The sequence below is a fragment of the Pagrus pagrus genome (assembly GCF_965226575.1).
Source record: "Pagrus pagrus genome assembly, chromosome: 18".
Lineage (NCBI taxonomy): Eukaryota > Metazoa > Chordata > Actinopteri > Spariformes > Sparidae > Pagrus > Pagrus pagrus.
Genome location: NC_140202.1, coordinates 24,893,696 through 24,909,464, shown reverse-complemented (window position 1 = coordinate 24,909,464; position 15,769 = coordinate 24,893,696). Strand labels below are relative to the sequence as shown.

At 41.6% G+C, this 15,769-nt stretch overlaps 2 protein-coding genes across 3 annotated transcripts; both read left to right on the top strand.

The window, feature by feature from the left end:
• Positions 1-615: 615 nt before the first annotated feature.
• mavs (mitochondrial antiviral signaling protein) lies at positions 616-7,584 on the top strand. Its single transcript, XM_084381702.1, has 5 exons — positions 616-687; positions 2,911-3,033; positions 3,144-3,324; positions 3,431-4,299; positions 5,229-7,584. Exons 2-5 carry the CDS (start codon positions 2,911-2,913, stop codon positions 5,979-5,981), a joined length of 1,926 nt encoding a protein of 641 aa, XP_084237828.1. The 5' UTR covers positions 616-687; the 3' UTR covers positions 5,982-7,584.
• A 1,062-nt stretch (positions 7,585-8,646) lies between these two features.
• On the top strand, positions 8,647-15,625 carry pank2 (pantothenate kinase 2). Of its 2 annotated transcripts, none has more exons than XM_084381670.1 (7): positions 8,647-9,034; positions 9,540-9,892; positions 10,962-11,215; positions 12,312-12,455; positions 12,772-12,895; positions 13,280-13,405; positions 13,480-15,625. In XM_084381670.1, the coding sequence occupies exons 1-7, from the start codon at positions 8,821-8,823 to the stop codon at positions 13,528-13,530; spliced, it is 1,266 nt and encodes a 421-aa protein (XP_084237796.1). In that variant the 5' UTR covers positions 8,647-8,820; the 3' UTR covers positions 13,531-15,625. The 2 variants fall into 2 exon arrangements, with proteins under 2 accessions (XP_084237796.1, XP_084237795.1); XM_084381669.1 differs by having other exon boundaries at positions 8,648-9,034; positions 12,312-12,488.
• The last annotated feature ends 144 nt before the right edge of the window (positions 15,626-15,769 follow it).

Here is a 15,769-nt window from a genome sequence, read left to right as displayed (position 1 = left end):
ATCAGCAGTGGTGTCATTTCTGTACATTTACTTGAGTATTTCAGTGTCATGCCCATAATCTACATGTGGTAGCTACTTCATTTGCAGCTAATAACTAATTAATGCATTGTTTACCAGCCATTAATATATAAAGTAATTAGATAATAGCCTCATCAGTGTGTAAATTAGCTGTTTAATATGCTGTTTGGTATTTCAACCTATAATAATGCATTACATTTGAGAAAATGCAGTTGTACAGAAGAAATAAATGGACACTTTCAAGTTCAAGTACCTCAGATGTGTGCAGTACTCGAGTAAATGTACTTGGTTACTGTTTATGTCATGCATAAACAACACAGTCTGTCCCCTCCTGATTCCCCCTCCGTTCATGTGAAGGGATTAGGCTCAGGGATTAGAGACAGATGTAAACCAGAAGTCGAGATCCAATCTAATTCTGCTGCCATCACAGCAGAGGAGATGTCACGGCCGGGGTCAAGATTAAGCGCGCCCCGCCTTCTTTTACATCCTGGTCGAATTCCTATTGGCCCGCCGCTTGATCGACGGCGCTGTCGTCCAATGGGAACAGAGAACGGGGACCTGCGGGGGGAACCGCTGCGCAGATGTGTGTGCAAGACAGCAGGTTTTACTGAGAGCAGGACTAGCGTTTGAGAGGGAGTCACGAACTGCTGAGGCACTAAAACACGCAAGGTGAGCTTTACATTGTGTCATTACGATAAATAAGTGTGTTATGACATAAAATTCGTGTTTCTTTGAGAGTTTAATCGCCTGTAAACTCGGGAAAGAGCGGTGACATAGCTAGGTTGTGTCGTATTTGTTAATTTAAAGTAGCCTGCTCACTTTAAAAATGCTAATTCCTGTTTGCTAGGATCATTTTCACAACATATTTGAATTATTTACAAGCAGGTTTCAGTCTCTGTCGTTTGTGTGCAGCCTTTGTTAAGACTAACCTTCTTAGTTTTACCAAGAAATGGGTTTTTTAAAAGTAATTTTCACGATATAATTCAGTATAAAACAGGCTTGTGTCATTCTCTATCGTCTTTTGTGTTTGTATGCAGCCTTTTAAAGTTATTACAGCCTTTTAAGACAGTTGTTTTACCCCCTAAACATGCTTGAAAAGCACATTTTGCGAGATAATCCAACAATGTGCATGTTAATATCTATCTCTATGGTCTTTGTAACCATTTTAAATGATTCCCAATCATTTTAAGACAGTGGTTGAGCTTTATAAGTCATTTCCTCGTGCCAACGTGCACGTCTCTGTCTCTACTTTCACTTCTTGTCATCTCTTGCATACCTGTATTCCTGTAAATGTCCTGAGACATGAAGCAGCAGCTGTGAGATTGTACTAAAACAGATCAGCCATTCATGAAATTTGATCCACAGTCTTGGATAGCCAAGGAGACTGGCAAGAAAAGGGGTTGACACGACCTGCCAGTTTAGAGGTCATTCATTTGGCCCAGTCCTGCATAAGTCGCCCTTGTTTCAAGGTGCCTTTTTCCCCCTCTCACACCACCGTCCTTGTCTTGTTAATCTGCAATCTCTCGTCACTTTACACTTAGATGCATGGTTGAAAATTATACACACTCACACACAAAATTCCCACAGTCCTTTTAAGGCCTGAACACAGCACAGTGTGTGTGTCAGGTAAACCATGGCCTCTGAGAGCTAATGATACAATGAGGAAGACTTTGCTCTTTGCCTCCTCTGACATTTATTCCATTACGAGAAGCGAGGCTGGCTGCAGTCCCACGTTTATACTAAACTTTAACATACTGCTCTGTTTGACGTGGCATGTGCTGTCAGGTTCGTCCTGTGAAAATGTTCCCCCTGACTGAATCTGACAACAGATTACTCCAGCTGACTGTTTAGGTACAAACACAGTGAAGGTTTTAAGCTGTATTCAATACAAAAAAAGTGTACCCAAGCTTTCTGTTTGACCCTGAAAAGCATGTAAGAATGTGTGGGTGTGTTTGGCATTTGAGACTGTCATGCTGCACATTTAAAGTTCAGATATTAAACTGGAGTGTGGAGGTGATTAATCAGTGACTAGTCTGGGCCTGTTTCCTTTCTTCTCTCTAGGCAACTGCAACCTTGAAATGTTTCTGAAGTGTGTCCTCTCCTTTAGAAAGGATAACCGTTGTTTTTCTCTAAACTGAATCGAAAAGGAAAATGTGATGCTTTCCTGTTGTCCCACAGCCGCAGGCTGGCTGATTGTCACTTTCACTTTCGGTTTCATTGAGTAAAAAATCCCCGAAATGTGTTTGTGATCATACGAAAAAGAGCTTGTTTCATCCCGTCTTTTTGGGTACTTTCACGTCTCACATGTTGTAATTGTTAACCGTAGAAATGGGGAATGTGGCCAGGCTGCCCTGCCAACTGAGGTGCAGTTACTGAAATGTAGGAGTGTCTATTAACTATTTAAGTACCTCTTTGCAAAATTACAGCACACGAACCTGGCATCAGAAGTAGGGAGGTTGCAACTGTGTGAGATTAACAATCTCTGAAAATATCACAGTTGCATGGTATCTCGGCATACAGTATTACAGATCTTTTATTATTATTATCAGTTACAGTGACCCTCAGTGGGATAGCAGTATTATAGTACTAGTAGTATTTGATTTAATAACACTAATATGGTAGGTTTCAATACTGTAGTTAAGCAAATGTACACTATATGATAATTGTCAAACTTCATTCAGTGGTGTACCTTACAAATGGTTTATTACTGCAACCCTAGTCACCATAATTACTTTTTGTTTGGACAACTGATACAATGATAATATAGTAGCATAATACTGCAATTAAATTATTATTATGTAAACAAACATGCATGTAAACATAACGGGTAATGTTGAGGTCAGCCAAAAATGATTGAGGTGTGTTTTTTTTCCCCACTTTCTCATTTCACAGATGTCGTATGCCAGTGACAAGCTGTACAGGGAGTACTTAATTCGGAATATGCCGACCATTGTGACCAGGGTGAAAGCGAGGGAGATAGTGCCCTATCTGCCTTGCTTGACTGATCACGACAGGGTAAGTTTCATTAGCTATAATGACTCTGAACTAGAGCGCTACATGAACGATAAACTGATTTTTTTTTTTCCCCCCAATGCTTCACTTTAAAAATAAAATCTAATTTTTAGGAAACGATTGAGGCCAAAAGAGAGATGTATGGGAACTACAACAGTATGGTGCTTCTACTGGACTGTCTAAAGAGAAGAGAAAACTGGCCGGAGCAATTCATCGAAGCACTTGAGGCGTGTGGCCATCCAACTATGGCAGCTGAGGTTAGAAGAGAATACGACGCTCTGAGAGGCATCAACAGTAAGTCAGCACAACACTAACACTGTGTATTATTATAGAGTAGAATTGGATGTGTTCAATGTGTGCATTCAGTCAGATGTAAGTTACATTGTTTGCTTTGCCCCAGATTCCAGCCCCAGCTCCCCTCCAGCGACTGTCATCAGGGCACACGTCCATCCAACCCCATCTGCCAGTCATCTGCCCATCCCAGAGAACGGTGGAAACAGTCAGGCTGCTGCTGCTGCTGCTCCTCCAACTGAAGCAGCAGCTCCTCCAGCTGAAGCTACAGCTCCTCCAGCTGCTGCTCCTCCAGCTAAAGCAGCAGCTCCTTCAGCTGAAGCAACAGCTCCTCCAGCTGAAGCAGCAGCTCCTCCAGAGCCAGCTGCCCAGGCCTCACCCCCTCTGGATGTCCCCGTGCAGCCACAAGCCCCCGAGAGCACAGCAGCCCAAGTTCCCGAGGCTGTTTCACCACCTGAGCCGGTCGCTGAGCCTCCACAGTCAACTCAAATCGAAGCGGCACCTGCTCCATCAACACCTCCTCCTTCCCCTGAAACCCCACACACTGAGGCGACAACAGCAACCCCACCTCCTCAGAGGGAGATCAATTCTCACCAGGAGCCGGAGGAAAACTCTGAATCAGACATCCAGGATATTTCTGGCGATAATGGTGTGACTGCAGGAAACAGCGACGTATCGATCAGCTCTGTGGACACTCCTCAACCATCCGGTCCTGTTGAACAGAGGGAATCAGACACTCCATCCTGCCCAGATCCTCTTCCAACAACAACAACAACATCAACAACAACAACAACCACAGACGTCAGGCCACCACGGAGTCCCTCTCCAACTCAGATAGACTCCGATGTGACCGATGGATCAGCTTTCCTCCTGACGACCCCAGAGAAGCCTCCAGTCCAGGACACCACCCCTCCTGTGAACATAAAACCTGCTGTTGTCCTGCAGCCTGAAGAGACATCTGAACCTCCTACCACACAGGTGAACACCTAAATATGCTCATTTTAAGAATAAGTTATTAAAAAAACCTGTAATGATCTCAAGAACAAAGTTTCCCTTTAATCTATTTCCTACATTTCCCCAAATGACCCACATATTCAAAGCACATGTTTTGTAGATGCAGTCTGGTGTATTTTGAGCCTCTTTGCTGTAATAGGTACTTCTTTCTCCCCTGCATTGAGTTTTAAGCCTCCATTTAGCTTAACAACATTGTCATATTTTGAAAAGGCATCTATGACACAACAAAAAGGTACTTGGGTACATCAAAAATGTCTATTTTGTAAATAGTATTGAATATTGTTGCAAAGATTTATCGATTAGTTTTCAACTATTTAATTATTATAATTATTATTGAATTGCGTAAATCCTACCTCTGTGAAGATTAATGTGTTTAGTTTTTGTTGAACAGTGTATCAGAGAGGGATTGATTCAACTAAACCTTGGCGCAGTTGTCAGTTGCAGTGTTTTTACTAGACTTTAGGGCTGCAAGGAACTATTATTTTCATTGGCGGTTAATCTCTTATTTATTTTCTCGATAAACGGAGCAGTTGTTTGGTCAATAAAACGTCACTAAATGATGAAAAATGTCAAACAATGTTTCCCACAGCCCAGGATGACGTGCTTAAATGTCTTGTTTTGTCCACAACTCAAAGACATTCAGTTAAAGTCATAATGGAGGAAAGAAACCAGAAAATAATCACATTTAAGAAGCTGGAATCAGAGAATTTTGACTTTTATCTTAAATAATTACTCAAACCGATTTGTCTTTAATCAAAATAGGTAACGGTAATTAATAGTATAATATTTGACAACTAATCAAGTAACCGGTGCAGCTCTACTAGACTTCATCACAACGACACAAACTTCCTTTTTTTGAACATAAACTTGACAAGTATCAATTTCACCTGCAGGTTGTTGAAAGCAGCCCGCAGACAGAAACTGCACCTGTAACCTCCCCCCTGCCTGGTGCTGCTGGGATTGACACCTCTCAGTGTGATGACGACGACGTGTGTCTGAGCAAGCCTGGCCACCTCGTCAGCATCCATCCACAAACCAATGGCAGCCCTGCTATCCCTGCACCCAGCTCTCCAGAGGAGCCCTACTCGGGTAACAGTGAGCGACTGGAAATGAGCGAGACTGCACCAGGCGCTGTGAGCGAGGCCCACATCCCCGCATGCTCTGCTGTCTGCTCCACCACTGAGATCACAGTGTCTGCACTGCCATGCCAGGAGAACGGCATCGCTCCTAACCACAACGAACCGGAGGAGAACTTCTATGAGTCTACTGGTCAGAGTTTGGGACTGCAGGATGTAAGGGAGAATGTGGTGCAAATATGTGAGGAGCCGTCTATTCTCAACTTAGACGGCCAAAGCTCAACACCACAAGCTCAAATCTTCCACGGCGAAGCAGCCAAAGAGATCACCTCTGCACCACCGATATCTACTAACACTGCTGATACTGTGTCGAGCGTGAACATCCCCTCCAGTGAGAACCACCACCCGTCTGAGCCTGCACCAGCTGAGGTTTCACTAGAGCTGAAGACCCGACAGGATTCAGAGGAGATTTGTTCCTCTCGCACCCTGCCAGCTAATACAAAGTACATTCTGACCGCCGCAGGAGTGGGCGCCTGTGCACTACTGATGGCGTGGAAGTTTAAGAATTAAGGGGACTTAGTACCTTTTAAAGGAAGAGAAGATTAAGACTTTAAGGCTTGGGAAAGAGGATCTTGAGGGTATGGTGCCTTATTGTAGTCCCTGGACTGGGCTGGCGTGAGGCAGCTGTTTAATAATTACCCATAGTTATAATAGCTGACTCGCCAGACCTTTGATCATGTCATTAATTACAGGCCTGTTATTAAGTCAGACTGTGTTTTATTATTTTAGCCTTGATTAGGTCGACCCTATTGAGCAAAAACGAAATCTACCCTTTGTATTCTGGTTATGACACTGGGTGAGGATCTCAGGTTATTTATGCACTAGCTGCAAATATGTGGTTTGTAAAGGTTCTCAGACACTGTGTATTAATGATAGAAATGTTTTTATGTTCACTCCTCTGATAAACACTTCCATGATAAGACTGTTGGCTGCCATCCAGTGAGGATTAGAGAAGCAAGGAGCTGAATTTTACTGGATTTGGACTGTAGATGGAAGAGAACCAGCATCACACTCACGCAATTTTCCTTTCCTGGTGTTAGTGGGAAGTGGTGCTTTTAACGATGGCTAGTGCACTGTCTGTATTTATTTGTACATATATATATACACGAACTATATAGTTCAAATTATGTATTTTAAGAAAACCAATGTGTCAAATCATTCCAAAGCAGTTATTATGTCTCATAGTCAGCGTTCAAAGAATTAACAAATTTAATAATTGTATCTGGGTCTCGACCAGTGGTCTCAAAGTGGGGTCCTTCCCAAGCAAAAAGGGGAATCATTTAATTGCGCTACAAGTCTATTATTTAGTAACACAATGACAGATTGTATGATTATTTTGGTCGTGGGTTTCATACAATTTATGTAAAAACATTTAAAGGCAAAATTCTTAAGGATCGGCATTCGTTATCTAAATTGTGTCGGTTTAAGGTCCTTGATGTGAGAACAATCTTCCATGGCTCTGTCCTGTTTCTTCCTTAGCTGGAAGTGTGTTAATATGATGCAAATGTTAGCTGTCATGTTAATAGCTGCATACTTAACTGGGGTTTTAAGTGTAATTTTTGCTTATTTCTTTCATATTGATGTTGGAAAATGTTATATAAAAATGTAGCTAATGTAAACATAACCTATTTTTTTATTCAGTTAGAGATGCATAAAAATGTGCAATAAAAAAAAATTGGGAATGCGCAAATCTTGCTGCACTTGGAAGACACCCACGTTGGTGACCACTGGTCCAGATGTGCGCCTGTGTGCTTTCTGGCTGTTATCATGTAAATGTTTGGAATGACATTTTATTTTTCCAAGTATTCGTCTCCTTTAAATAGAAAGAAGTTTGACTGTGATGTGTCCTGTAAGATGGGATTTCATTGTAAATAGTGTTGTCAATGCAATCAGTGTCATGGGGAATAAAATATTTAGAAGGTTTTGCACTTTTCAGGAGGAAATATGGGCCGCAATGATGCTTTGTAGATTAAATGTATCGTCATGATGATACACATGTAAATTGTAATCTCAGTTAGGGTTAGAGTTAGTTAAGATTGAGCTCAATTTTCATGCACTTGTCTCTAGCTATGCACTTGAAAATCATGTCAATAAACTTGAAAAATGAAAAATATCGATTGTGCATGTTGAATTCCTTTCATAGAAACCACTAGCTTTGATAAAATAGTGCTGCTTTTTCTAACTTGTTGTCACACAGAACAAGGATGACAGAACATCCTACATAGGAATCCATGGTATCATTATTATTATGTAAAATACAGAATATGTAGTACTTATTGGGGATACATTGACTATCTGCCTGGCCATCATCAAGGCCAATATTTAGCTATTTTCTTATTATCGGCATGCATGTTTTTTGTGTCCGATTGCCATTAAAAAGCAAATAATTAGAAAATGTCTGTCACCACCACTCTGTGGTTTCACTAAATGTCTTGCCCAACACACTGTGATTGGTTACACGTCACATGTAATAGCCTATCAACACTGAATAAACATTGCACAGTAACTAGTAGCTACGGTTATCAAATAAATGTAGAGGAGTGTTAGTATTAAGAAGAAGAAAATGGAAATAAGTTCAGCACTTGCGTATACTGTCGTCTTGACACTCAGATTATTATTTTTACTGCAAATGTATATTGGTTCTATATATCTTTTACTGGTCTCCTTAATTACAAATGATCGGTATCGGTACTCGCCCTGAAAAAATAATATTGATCTCCGTACTACTTGTATTATACGTTTGTGTATATCATAATAAAAACGTAATAAGAAGCCTTTTGCACTTTATTTTACTAATTTAGAAATTGAATAATTCTAAAGATGAGGTGGACGGGTTACAAATATTTAATTTTTCCAAATTAAACCATGTGTTGTACATTCATAATGCAAAATAACATTTATGAAGAGCAAAATAATCCTCCAGCTTGCTCCAGTGTCAGTCAGTGTGATATACTGTATCTATATTATGTTGTACATCTAGTTTTCATAATTAGTTGTGATTATAAACTAGTGTTGGTTTCACTTCGCTTCTTGTGGAAACATCATGTTCTTTCACCAAAAACCTCAAGAAAAATGTGACATCAGCATCGTTTTATAAACTCTCTGCCTGAGCGGATTGCATTCTGATTGGCTGTGGCGCCCTTCAATCATCTCCGGGCCCCGCCCACCTCAGCCCTGACAGCGAACATAAAAAGGACATGTACCCCGGCCGAGTGACGAGACAGCTACTTAGCTAGCTAATTAGCTAGCTCGTAGAGCCGCAGACCTCATTGTCCACAGAGATTATTGACGTCCGATAGTTTAATTGATCATTAACTGCAGCATATATGTAGCTAATTTGTCATTTTCAATGGCGTTCAATGGCCACCAACGCGAGGATGAAAGTATCGACGAGGACGAAACGCCCACGAAGCAGCCGCGCTCCGAGAGGGAGATGCCCGGTTGTTTCAAGACCGAGCCCCACAATGAGGCATCCGCCTCGGCAGGAAGATCCACATCCGAGCGGCGGACCTCCAACTCGACGGCGAGACATCGGTCCGACTCGGTGAAGAAAACGAGGCCGCGTAGGTGTTGAACATTTCTCGCGTGGGCTTAGTGTATTTACTGGGGGAGATGGCATCGTTGCATGTTTACAAAAATCAAAAGGCGTTCCCCCACAAAAGACAGTCAGAGGAAATACAGATTTTAGGAAGAAAATCCTGTAACGAGCCACATGAACACCTTAAAATAAATAGTAAAAGAAATCTGCTAAATGTGCTGTGATGATGCTAAAACGGAGAACATAATTTTGGCGGTGGTGTTACAGTGTAATATCGTTGAGCTGTAGTGCCAGTAAATAGCCTGGATCTGTTTTGCAACAAGATGGCGTTCGTGGTACACACTGTACCGCTGCTTCTGAGGATGAGGCTGCATGTCATTAATGTCGGCCAACAATGAGACATGAGATGCAACTGTCCCCACTGTCATTGAGCATTTAATCTGTAATAAATAGAATATTATTAAAACAAAAACAAAATATGACTTGGTGAATAATATTTTTGCATATATTTTTTTCCTCACATCTTGCAGCATTTCCCTGGTTTGGCATGGACATTGGAGGCACCCTGGTGAAGCTGGTGTACTTTGAGCCCAAAGACATCACAGCAGAGGAGGAGCAGGAGGAGGTGGAGAACCTGAAGAGCATCCGCCGCTACCTCACCTCCAACACCGCCTACGGTAAGACGGGCATCAGGGACGTGCACCTGGAGCTGCAGGACCTGACGCTGTGCGGCAGGACGGGCAACCTGCACTTCATCCGCTTCCCCACGCATGACCTGCCCGCCTTCCTGCAGATGGGCCGCAACAAGCACTTCTCCAGCCTCCACACCACCCTCTGCGCCACAGGAGGGGGGGCGTACAAGTTTGAGTCTGATTTCCGCACGGTGGGTCTGCGTGTGGTGTCCTTTGTTTGGTTTTTACAGGCTGGACAGCAGAGATGGGCAGGGAGGAGAGAAAGGCCACACATATTTATAGCGTGTGATGGAGATTACTGCGATCATAGCAGGGATGGAGAGCACTGGAAATCCACAGCCTGTGAAAACTAGCACAAAAGGTCATTTAAATAGATGTCTTGTTCTAGTGCAACTGCCAGGAAATAAAAGCACATTAATTTTCTGACCAGGGCTGCAATTATCCATTAATTTCCTGATTATTTTCATGATTTCTCAGAGCCTAAAGTGACCAGAGTGTCCAACCAACAGTCCAAAACACAAACACTCTTCATTTACTATTATCGATGACAAAGAAAAGCATCAAATCCTTACAAGTAAGAGGCTGGAACCAGCAAATATTGCACATTTATGCAATAAATTGATCATCAAATAGTCGGCAATAATTTTCTTTTTGATCAACTTTTCGACTGACACGTTGTTAAGATCACTTTTCTGCCTTCTGCACCACGAGAAAGCAACAGAAATGACAATAAGATAAACTATGATTTTTGCATTTGTATCAAACTGTGGGATGTACAACTGCACTATTATCTGGTCATTTATGCAAGGATGATTTTATGTTTTTTGTCAATTTCCATCACATCATACGTGATTTTTCCTTCTCTTTTTTGGTGAGACATAAACCAATTAAATTGAGTTTAGTTTATTTAAGAAGGGACAATGCAAATAAATAAAACACAGGGTACAATTGGTGAAATGGCTATTTTTGTCTTCTGTAGTCTGCTGGCCAAGGTGTTAAAAAGGCTTCCTCAAATAGGCCAAGGCTAAAAACAAAGCAAAACAAAACAGGGTGTGCAGGTTAAAGATTGGAAAAGGACAGACAGTTGTTAAGAACTGTAAATCGGTAGTAGCAGACTGTAATAAAGGTTCCTGTTTTTTTGCCCCCTGCTGTCCCTCCCTGCCTTGTTTCCTGCCTGTGTTCTCCTTACCACATCCCCTCAGTGATGTAATCCATGTTCTCTTTCTTCTCCAACAACAACACACCAACAAAAAAAAAAAGATGGCGGACCTGCAGCTCCACAAGCTGGATGAGCTGGACTGTTTGATTCGGGGGGTGCTGTACATCGACTCGGTGATGTCCAGCGGACCCTCGGAGTGCTACTACTTTGAAAACCCCACTGACCCGGATCATTGCGTCCAGAAGCCCTACACACTGGAGAACCCCTATCCTCTGCTGCTGGTCAACATAGGGTCCGGGGTCAGCATCCTGGCCGTCTACTCTGAGAGCAACTACAAACGAGTTACGGGGACCAGGTAATTATCAGTGATGGAGGTGTACTGTGCGCCGGCCACGTTGGCTGGTGGATTATTAGTCATTTTGCAATTCTTAGAGCATCGTGCTCTGTGAAAATGCTTTCAGGGGGTTAGATGTTAGTGAAATATAATGGAAGTGTATACATTAATAATAATTTTTTGTTATTATGTTGTGCAGCCCTATTTTATACCTTCTTATACTACCTCAGTGCTCTGTAAACAGATAATTTGCCCAAACAATTGGTAAAAAATTGTCTGAAAAGGTCTTTAAAAGCATTTCATTTAATTGTTCGATACCAGTAGACACCCTGCTTCACCTTGAAAATTGTGACAGGTATTTTTCACTGTCTTTTGATATCTTATAAACCAAAAAATGACTAGATGAATAGAGAAGATCAACAGAAATGCTGGTTTTTCTTTGTTTAAAATCTGGCCATGTAATGTCAGTGACGGAGGGATAGTGCAGTCAAGTGCAGAAGAACCGACAAGAAACAGAAACGTGCAACGTGACATTAGGGAACCACACCGGCTGATACCAGGTTATAAAAGTGATGACTGGGTTTACAGGAGGGTGGCCTGTTTGATGACGTCTGCCCTCCGTGTCTCCCTGGTGCCCTGGTGTGAAACGTTTTTTGCCAAACCACTTTCCTTACCAACTGTTTAGTTGTGAGACTGTGAGTTTAATTAAAATGGTCCCTTTTGTTAGTGTGGTTTAGTTTAAAGTTAGAAAAAGTTGAACCGACAGTTTCCCTCCTCCTACGCTCTCTGCTGGTTTATTTTTACTTGTGGTTTCTCTGTCTGGTGGCTCTGAAAAGGACTCATGAATACTGAGTTCTCGCTCAACATAATGTCCCCTTGTGTTCAGAAAGAAACTCTAGACGAGTGTGTTTGAATTAGAAGTCTATAATGTACATAATCTTTTATTTCTCTTCGCCCTTAATTTCCGACTCCCACGTTAGACATTACAATCCCTGCCCAGCCAAACACTGATGTATTTACATTCCTATAATATCAATAGTTAATATATCATCCGTGTGTGTGTGTGTGTGTGTGTGTGTGTGTGTGTGTGTGTGTGTGTGTGTGTGTGTGTTCACAGCCTCGGTGGTGGGACCTTCCTGGGCCTGTGCTGCCTGCTGACCGGCTGCTCTACTTTCGAGGAAGCTCTAGAAATGGCTTCTCAAGGGGAGAGCACCCGAGTGGACAAGCTGGTTCGGGACATCTACGGAGGAGACTATGAGAGGTTTGGACTGCCAGGCTGGGCTGTAGCCTCAAGGTGCGGGTTTACAGCAGCTTTTTTTTCCTTTTTACTGTAGAGCCTGTTTCTAATGAAGCAGGGAACCGGCACAGTGCTAAATTTACTGTGTCTTGACCCAGGGTGGAAACAAGAAGCCTTGATACCAGCTCCATGTACCATGAGCATCTGAATACCACCATCTATCTGCTAATTTGTATTACATATAGCTTCCTTATTTGGACAGTTTGATTATTATTACAGAATTTTCACCAACTTCTACAGTATTTGTTCGTCTAACGTGGGTTGTGTTTTGATTTGGTAGTTTTGGCAACATGATGTCCAAAGAGAAGAGGGAGTCGGTGTCCAAAGAGGACCTGGCCAGAGCAACACTAGTCACCATCACCAATAACATCGGCTCCATCACCAGGATGTGTGCTCTCAATGAGGTCAGTGACAGGAGTTTGTTTGTTTGATGAGTGTTTGTATCAGTCAGAATTTGGTACTTAAGGACTTATTTAAGGTTGACCAGTCTGTGGAAAAGTCGAGTTCCCCACCGGCGTCCCCGCTGGTCGTTTCCTCTTTGCGTTCAGCCTCTTTACGGTGCTGCCTTGTGGCGTCTTGATCAAGCAGCATTGTACAGGGCTATGAAGGCGGAGAGGAGGTCAGCTGCAGTATCTTCATTTACTACAAGGATCACAAAGAAAAGCAGCAGATCCTCACATTTAACGAACTGAAACCAGCGAATAATATTTGTCAGTTGTGTTTTTACTGTTTGGAAATAATTAACTTAACCCACGCTCATTATTTCCTCATTGTCTTTCATTACCAAGAACATAGAGAGAGTGGTGTTTGTGGGCAACTTCCTCAGAGTGAACACCCTCTCCATGAAGCTGTTGGCCTACGCCATGGACTACTGGTCTAAAGGACAGCTCAAGGCACTCTTCCTACAGCATGAGGTAAATAACTCAACCTCTTATCGACTGCAGCGTTTTGATGAGCTCGATGATTTCTAACTTTTCTTAATTTTCAGGGATACTTCGGAGCTGTTGGAGCCTTGCTGGAGCTCCTGCATCCGTCCTAATCCGTCCAAACTACATCCAAAGAAGAACTACATGTCAATCTGCTGCAAAGACCATTAGCACTTTAGACTGTTCAGAATGAATTGTACAGTGGGATGTTACGCCAGCCGTTAGACGGCTACTGTTACTTTTTGGTTGTGGCAGGCAAAATGTCAAACATTTGGAGGTCCTGTTGTGTTCTCTGGCTTCCTAATGTTGATAAGAAGCTGTTAATGTTGATCTGCTGTTGTGGTCAGTGGATAGACGTCTGTGTCCTGCCATGACAAAAGTTGACAAAAGAGTCATTGTCTGCAGGACTTTTCAGAAACTAGTTTAGTCTAAAGCATCTCAAGGAAGTTCACCACAGCTGCCTGAAATACTGTAGGTTAAAAAAGTACTCGCTTTCACGTATTCTTGTCTTGTGGACTAAACGTATCCGTATCAGGTCCTGGGCCCAATATTAGCAAGTACTTTTTATGGTTTATTTTATTCCTCGTAGACACCAGGTGGATGGGAGTCACTTCAGTTGGACTATAGAGTATGAGTTTATGTTTATGTGCTTGAACTTAAAGTTAATCACATGAAAGATTTTATTAGAAAAGAAAAAATCAGTCAGTGTTGGTAATCCAGGTACTCCAGATATAAGAGTGTTCAACAAGGAAGGAAATATTTCATTTTTATTGATTTAGCCACTATAATAAAGGCTTATATGTGTAATATTTCCTTTCTCGTTGGACACAGTTTCTTATGTGGAGTGCATGGGTTGCACATCTACACACTCTTTTTTTCGATTACTATGTCGCGGATTAATGTGTCTGTTGATATCCTTTGAGCTACACATACAAACCTATATTTCCTACCTGGGCTTTTAAAAGTCACGGATGATATCTTGAGCGGTGACTTCGCTATCGATTCAGCTGTTATTTTTTCTGTCTGCAAGATATTAGTACTCCTGTCCACCTGGTAGTCTTAATAAACTGAAACAAAGCACTGGGAATCATTTACAACCACTTACTTGTTCAGTCTTCCTGTCACTGGATGTTGAATAACATTAAAACTTACGTGTCAGTCTCTTTCAAATGACGAAGGTCACATTTCATCGTGTTCTTTAATAGCAACATTAACTGTTACCGTTATATAGGGTCAGTCGTGAAGGTTGTTTCTGCCTCTTTCAGTGGTAAATATTCTGTTTCAGTAGCTTTCCTAATTTAAATCAATGTTTATAAAGTTTATGAACTCAAGTTTTTACTCAAAGCTGTCGACAATCAGTATTGGGGTCAGTGAGACTGTACTATAAAGTATGAAAGAAACATTTAAGCCCCTTTCTGACCCCAAACCTCTGCCCTGCTGAAGTGCCCTTGAGCAGCTGCATCCCTTTCATTGTAGAGAGAAAGCAAAGCAAGAGGAAAGATATTGATTCATGTGAAAGTAGAGGTTGAGTGAGGGCATTACATCCCTGAGTTTTCTCCCCAAGTTAAATAAAAAAAAGTCATTTTAATGCAGAAGCTCGATGCATCCCTCCAATGGAGGTTTTAAGTCATGTGACCCCAGATCATTTGTGTCTTAGGACCATCTTCAGTATGTGCTGAAATAAAATACTAACGTAGGCCTCGGTCATTGTCCCCGAGGCTTTTGTTCTTTAAGAGCAATTTAGAAAGGTTGAACTTGAAGCATTTTGAACCTTGTGACTCTGATGTGTGTGTTATCAGAGCTATTACACGTCCCATCATTTCATTTAATGCTTATCCGTCCCATTTTAATGTAATCTCTTTGCTCAGTGATCAGTCCATCGATGGATTACAGGGACCAAAATGAATCACAGCCTACCGAATGACGAGATTTGACTCCCAAAGTTGTTGGAAATTTAGTGGACACAATTTTTCAGCCGTCAATCTGCAAGTTGTATTCAGTGGGTTGATTTTAAATGAAGTGCCTGTCATGTTTTTGTATAGAATACATTAATGTGTTCAGCAATGTGATTTTAAAATGAGACAAGCTGATGTGTAATTCTCAAGGTTTCCCTGTTGTTTGCTTCTACTTTGCAAAGAAAATGTACTTTCTGTAACAGAGTTAGGAATTTCTTATTTCGTTGTCACGATTAAACACAAACGTTTCATATCTTTGTGTGACTTGTGGCATTTTTATGAGAGAAATTGTATTCTTTCTATACCGGTTGAATGAGACGCACCTCTTTTTATACAATTTTAGTGCTCCTCACATTTTTTATTAATATTTTTAATTAAAAAACTGCATTTTTTTAAA

Coding starts and splice junctions, on each gene's coding strand:
- mavs (XM_084381702.1), top strand. CDS start 2,911: ATGTCGTATGCCAGTGACAAGCTGTACAGGGAGTACTTAATTCGGAAT. Junction 3,034..3,143: donor GCTTGACTGATCACGACAGG/GTAAGTTTCATT, acceptor TCTAATTTTTAG/GAAACGATTGAGGCCAAAAG. Junction 3,325..3,430: donor CGCTCTGAGAGGCATCAACA/GTAAGTCAGCAC, acceptor GCTTTGCCCCAG/ATTCCAGCCCCAGCTCCCCT.
- pank2 (XM_084381669.1), top strand. CDS start 8,821: ATGGCGTTCAATGGCCACCAACGCGAGGATGAAAGTATCGACGAGGAC. Junction 9,035..9,539: donor GGTGAAGAAAACGAGGCCGC/GTAGGTGTTGAA, acceptor CACATCTTGCAG/CATTTCCCTGGTTTGGCATG. Junction 13,406..13,479: donor CACTCTTCCTACAGCATGAG/GTAAATAACTCA, acceptor CTTAATTTTCAG/GGATACTTCGGAGCTGTTGG.